Consider the following 6433-nt stretch of genomic DNA (forward strand, 5'->3'; position numbering starts at 1 on the left):
TCTACAGTACCTTAATTAATTTCCACTTGCATGGTCTTGTTCATGTGAGCGTGACACATACATTGGGATTCATTTTAAACTTATAATTTTAATTTTTAAATTAACTAAATTTGGTCAGAATATGAATTCAAATCTTATAAATTTTTTCTTCTCTCTCTCTCTCTACCACATGTAGTCAGACTTTATCTATAAATAATGTTTGGGTTCATGCATGTGAAGTAGTACACAAAGGCCAGTAACTACTAAGCATGGGAACCATAAGCCAAGGATGCCCACCCCAAATCCAAGACCTCAAGGTCACCCTCCACCACTCTTCCCTGGTTTTTCCATGCCAAGAAACCCAAAGAAAATCCTTGTTCTTGTCCAACATAGACCAAGTTCTCAGCTTCAACGTCCAAACAGTCCATTTCTTCCCGGCCCACCCCAATTTTCCTCCGGAAACCGTCGCCGAGAAAATCAAAAACACCCTCGAGAAAATTCTGGTGCCTTATGATTTCCTGGCAGGAAGGTTGAAGACCAACGCCGAGCTTGGTCGCCTTGAGATAGACTGCAATGCTGCAGGAGCAGGGCTGGTTGTGGCCTCCACAGAGTTTACACTGGATGAGATTGGAGATTTGGTATATCCTAATCCGGGTTTTAAACAACTAATTGTCACCACTTTGGATAACTTGGCTCCTGGTGATGATCAGCCCCTCTGCATTTTCCAGGTATGGCTAATCTTAATATAGTACTTCCAACAATTTCCATCCCACCTTATGTTCTACATCCATGATTATACATATAGTAAAAAAAAAGAAAGTAAAAATAAATTAAGAAAATAGAGCTTGCAAATATAATTCATGGGCTTGCTTACTCTTATTTTTTAAGATTAGATACTGCAGAATCAGAAATTTGCATATAAAAATTTTTTACTCAAATCATTTCTATCCTCACAAATTCAAACGAAAAAAAAGAAGAAGGAAATATTGTAATTAATCATTTTTGATAGTGTTTACACTCACAAGGAGTGCCCGGCTGACCTTAAGGCGGTTGAAGAGTTTGCTTAGAGTCCCAAAAATTTTGGAGCCCCCAAAATTTTTTTTTAATGTAATAATGTTAACATTATTTTTGATGCTATTTTCCCATACATTGACTTTCCCACTATTAAATAAATGAAATTGTAATTTAAAATGTAAAGTAAATATAATTTAATTCTTTCCTTTTCAAGTCTCAATGCATTTATAAAAAAGATAGATGGTTTTCCAAATGCATTTATTATTTATAGAATTTTATTAACGATACCTGTAACAATAGCTTCTGCACAAAGAAGTTTTTTAAAAGTTAAACTTATAAAAAATTATTTGCAATCAACTATGTCACGAGAAAGATTAAATGAATTGATTATCTTATCAATAGAAAAAAAATACTTGAAAATCTTGAATATAAAATTTTAATTAGTGATTTTGTATTTCAAAAAGTTAAAAAAATTATTTTTAAATAAAAATAAAAATCAAAAAAAATATTAAGGATCCCTAATTAAATAATTAGCCTAGGATCCTATATAGGAAAGAGTCGGCCTTGCTCACAAATTGTGAAAAGTCTCAACTGATAATGAATGATATGGATCACATGCGAACACTTCAAAAAATATCTTAGTATAAAAATATCATACAGACTAAAATACCATATTATAAAAGATTTGGTTCGTATCGTAATTATGTAGTAAATGCAAAATCCGAAACTCTTATTTACAGATTTGAAGTGAATTAGTATACCCTAGCTAGCTGCAGCCTGCATGGCAGTAACAAGTATGTGTAAGTTGGCTAAAGAAACTGAGATGGGGTAGGGGGCGAACGCAGCTCTAGCTAGTAGATTTTGTGGATAATTCAGTATATATACTTTAATAAATGCATGGAGAAGTGAGGTTACATTCTGAGTACGTACCTATCAGAGAGTTAGGTGTGCCCTAGTCCTGCGGCAACCAAACTCATTTTACTAAATGCTGCCTTTACTCTTTTCAACCATTCCCAGCATAGGCCTATCTAGTTTGCAAGCTAGCTAGGCTCCACATTTAAGACCAACCATTCATGCCCAGACTACACCATGTATCTACTCTGATGTAACATTATATATATTAAAGCTTCGTGCATGCATGTTTGTTTCTTCTTAATATAATATTATCCATGATTAGTATACGTAATCTTTAGAGGAAAAAAATGTTAATTTTTTGAAATTTGTATTTTGGGAGAGACCAATGTTAATTTGAATATATAAAACATATAACTTAACTCTGCTCTACCTATATGTCTCGTTGATCCCTCTTCATTCTCTTAAGATAATTACTTTCGTCGAGATTTGAGAAAAAGAGAAAAATCTTTTTTAAAATTTTAAAAATTTTATTAACTTTTTCGGAAGTTAAAAAATATAACACACCTCCCATAGATTTGCCTTAAAAAGAGGTTGATGTCTTTCTACCAAATAATAAATTGATTCCTCAGTCTGCATCTAAAATGGTAGTAGGGCTAAGTTGATATATTATTGAGTGACTTTGATGCAGCTCTCTCAAGTGTCAAGTCAAAAACAAAGAAAAAGTAATGGATGCTTGAATTAGGCAACTCCACAGCGCCCACTGCATTTAATAGTATGGGTAGCTGTGGCATTTAAAGTCTCCAAATTCAGCAGTTATTGGAGCTGGCGATGCGGACTTTCGATTTGCAGTCTCCAAAAATAAGTGTACATTTTAGAATTTATTTATTATTTATTTGCACATATGGAGAAGATATTTTTATAGTTTGTAATTAATATTATATGTAAATTTATGAACTAAGGGAAAAAAATATAAAATATTTAATTTAAAGTTACTAGAAATCAAGATTGGGGAGAAGACTTATAATTTTGTTATACATAATAAGAAAATGAGTAGCAAAAATTACTGAATAATTCTCTAGTGATGACAATTAGGGGTGTGCAAGCTGTTGGTTCGGTCAAATTCGGTTAATTAATCAAATTAACCTAATTTTTTGGTTGACACTAATCTCTCATCGAACTGATCGAATTAGTTGTAATCGAACTGTACCCGACCGAGTTAATTTTTTTGGTAATTGGGTTACTAAAATTTAATTGAATAAATTTAAAATTAATTATAAAAATAAAATATAAATGCAAATTTTATTTCTAGTTTACCAATTCTAGCTTAAGTAATAAAAGAGTCTATTCATAAAAGGGATATTTTAAGATTAAATATTTAAGATTTAACATGTATGATGTAGTAATATTACTAATTTATATTTAATTATTAATAAATTAGTAATTTGGGTAATTCGATTAATCAAAATAAAGATTTCCCATACCCGAACCAAAAATCGAACACCTGAAATTATCCCAATATCAAACCGAACCGAATTGAACCTATATATTAACCGAATTGAACCAACCGAACTCAATCTGTTAATTTGGTAAAACCCGAATTATACTCACCCCTAATGATAATGAGTCCATCCTTTGGTAGTTCACACTTATTCAGTAGTTAGGGTGTAAAATAATTAAATGATTTTATAATATTACCCATAATTCACAAGTATAGGCATTTAGATCCATAGTCAATTGGCATCCTATTGGAGTGAAGCAACCTAAATGTGAGCGGGAGAACTTTCCTTTTGAAAAAAAAAAAAAAAACTTTGGCTACGATCATGTTTTTATTGGTTATAGGTATTAGTAATATGCATGTAAACTTTTAATTTATGGGTGTCGAAAATTGTATCCTAACATATTTAAGGTATTATCTATTTTAAACTCACGGCAAAAATAATTATTATTTTTTGTTTCTTATTTTAATAAAGATAATATTTTATTTCGAATTAACATTGCTTATTTTAAACCTTGTGGTTCATAGTTGTCTTTTATGTTGGTGCATGAGCTGACTCATGATCTTATAATTAAACGAGTTTTTTATTTAATGACTCTTAATAAAATCATATAAGGTTACATCATTTTATATTTTTGTAATAATTTTTTCTGAATAGAATTTTCGTGTTCATGTACTGTGTTTATTTAAATAGTTTGTAATTCAAAATGACAATTTTAAATTTTTAATGAATAATATTTGTTGCTTGTGCTACGCAAAACAGGTGACGTCGTTTAAGTGCGGTGGTTTCGCCATGGGCATTTTAACCAATCACGTGGCCTTCGACGGCACCAGCTTCCGGCTCTTCTTAGACAACCTCGCTTCCCTCGCCGCCGGCAAACCCCTGGCTGCTCCCCCCTGCAACGACCGTCGACTTCTAGCCGCTCGATCTCCGCCACGTGTCCCCTTCGACCACCCGGAACTCCTCCCGCTGAAGACCCCGCCCATCGGCGAAGACCCGAATCCCTCCGTTTTCGAATCCTCCCACGAAGACCTCCACTTCAGAGTCATCCGCCTGACCTCAGACCAAATCTTCCGCTTAAAACAAAAGGCCCAGTCGGGTAAACACGGACCCGAATCCGAACCCGGATCCAAACCACGGGCCACGAGCTTCAGCGTTGTTGCGGCGCACGTGTGGCGGTGCAAGGCGTTGTCATGCGGCGACGGGAACCGGGATCGAGTGTCGACAATGCTGTACGCGGTGGACATAAGGTCGCGGCTGAGGCCGGCGCTGCCGGCGGCGTACACGGGGAACGCAGTGCTTAGCGGGTACGCGCGGGGCACGTGCGGGGAGCTGGAGGAGGGGCCGCTGTGGAGGGTGGTGGACAGAGTGTACGAGGGGAGCGAGAGGATGACGGAGGAATACGCGCGGTCGGCGATAGACTGGGGGGAGGTGCACAAGGGGTTCCCGAATGGGGAGTTTCTGGTGTCGTCGTGGTGGAGGCTAGGGTTTGCGGAGGTGGAGTACCCGTGGGGGCGGCCCCGGTATAGCTGCCCCGTCGTGTGCCGCCGGAAAGACATCGTCCTGTTCTTCCCCGACGTCCATGGCAGCAACGGCGTTAATGTTTTGGTGGCTCTTCCCCCAAAGGAGATGGACAAATTTCACAGCCTTTTCCACCAGTTACTGGCAGAGTCAGCTTAATTAAGTCTCTCTCTCTCTCTCAAATCTATAGGTAGTTTAGTGTGTATGTGTGTGCGTGCGTGTGTTGTATTAAGTGTGTGCATGTGTGTGCGTGCGTGCGTGCGTGCGTGTGCTGTATTTTGTGATCCTAGACCTGATAGCACTTATACCAATTTTCTAAAGACAAGTAAATTATGTATATGCGGAATATAGAAAGGGGGAAAGGAAATTAACAAAAAAATATTAGTGTAATGGGTTGATTTCTTGAAGAGTGCAGCAATGACTCATTGACGAGTGTCCTATTCTCGTTGTATACTTAGGGCTCATAAGATGAAAAGCATATGGGTTGAATTCTTGAAGAGTGCAGTAGTGACTCATCGACAAGTGTCATATTCTCGTTGACTAGTAGATAAAGGCTGAAAATTGTAGAGTCTCTGAGATATCGATAACGGGAAATCAGACTCGTCGACGAGTGGTCAAACTAGTCGACGAGTGGTCTTCTCTCTCTTGTCGACGAGTGTCCTATTCTTGTTGAAGAGTGCTCCTGAGCTGCGAGGAAGAATTCAAATTTTGAATTGGAACGTTGGGACGGTTGGATATTTGGAGGGAAACCTCCGAGGGGTTGTTAAATAGGTCCTTCTGGGCATACTTTGATATAGAGAGATCATTGTATGAAGTGTATTGTAAACTTTCAATTTCATAGTGAAATATTAATCGGCTAGATAGCTCCCGTGAATGTAGGCATTGTCGAACCATGTATATTCTCATGTTGTTTCTTTACTTATTTTCAAATTTAATGGTTGTGTATGAATGTGTGTTCTTGGGGCTTCATCATTTGCTGCAAGTTTAATTATTCAGTTACGCATCCTATACTCGATTTCCACAACAAATTGGTGTAAGAGATTTTTTTATCATGGTGTCGGGTACTTCTTCTGCAAGATTTGATGTCATAAAATTCGATGGAATCGGGAATTTTGATTTGTGGAAAATGAGAGTTAAGTATATACTTGTGCAACAAGGAATGGTGAAGGCTTCACATGGTATTCAATCGGATAATGTGGATGAGGCCACTTGGGGAGAATTGCAGGCAAATGTCGTTTCTACAATACGCTTTGGCCTATGAAGTTCTCTATCACGTGATAGAGGAGGATTCTCAATCCAGCGGTTGTATAACGAAAATTAGAAAGTTGATACATGTCCAAACCACTCTCTAATAAATTCTTTTTTAAGAAGCGACTTTATTGGCTTAAGATGGTTGAAGGATCAAAGTTAAATCAACAAATTAATGCCTTTAATCAAATCATAAGTGATTTGATGCATGTTGATGTTAAGTTTGATGAAGATGATAAGACTTTGACGTTACTAAATTCCTTACTAGCGACTCACACTTATGAAAATTTAGTTTCCACTCTTGGGGAAAAGAATCTCTT

General features: G+C 36.8%; 1 protein-coding gene across 2 annotated transcripts; it reads left to right on the forward strand.

The window, feature by feature from the left end:
* The first annotated feature begins 220 nt into the window (after positions 1-220).
* On the forward strand, positions 221-5800 carry LOC131153361 (acyltransferase GLAUCE). 2 transcript variants are annotated; one of them, XM_058105628.1, is made up of 3 exons: positions 221-707; positions 4107-5028; positions 5324-5800. In XM_058105628.1, exons 1-2 carry the CDS (start codon positions 249-251, stop codon positions 5022-5024), a joined length of 1377 nt encoding a protein of 458 aa, XP_057961611.1. In that variant the 5' UTR covers positions 221-248; the 3' UTR covers positions 5025-5028; positions 5324-5800. The 2 variants fall into 2 exon arrangements, with proteins under 2 accessions (XP_057961611.1, XP_057961612.1); XM_058105629.1 differs by having other exon boundaries at positions 4107-5800.
* The last annotated feature ends 633 nt before the right edge of the window (positions 5801-6433 follow it).

The sequence above is a fragment of the Malania oleifera genome, chromosome 4 (genome assembly GCF_029873635.1).
Source record: "Malania oleifera isolate guangnan ecotype guangnan chromosome 4, ASM2987363v1, whole genome shotgun sequence".
Classification (NCBI taxonomy): Eukaryota; Viridiplantae; Streptophyta; class Magnoliopsida; order Santalales; family Ximeniaceae; genus Malania; species Malania oleifera.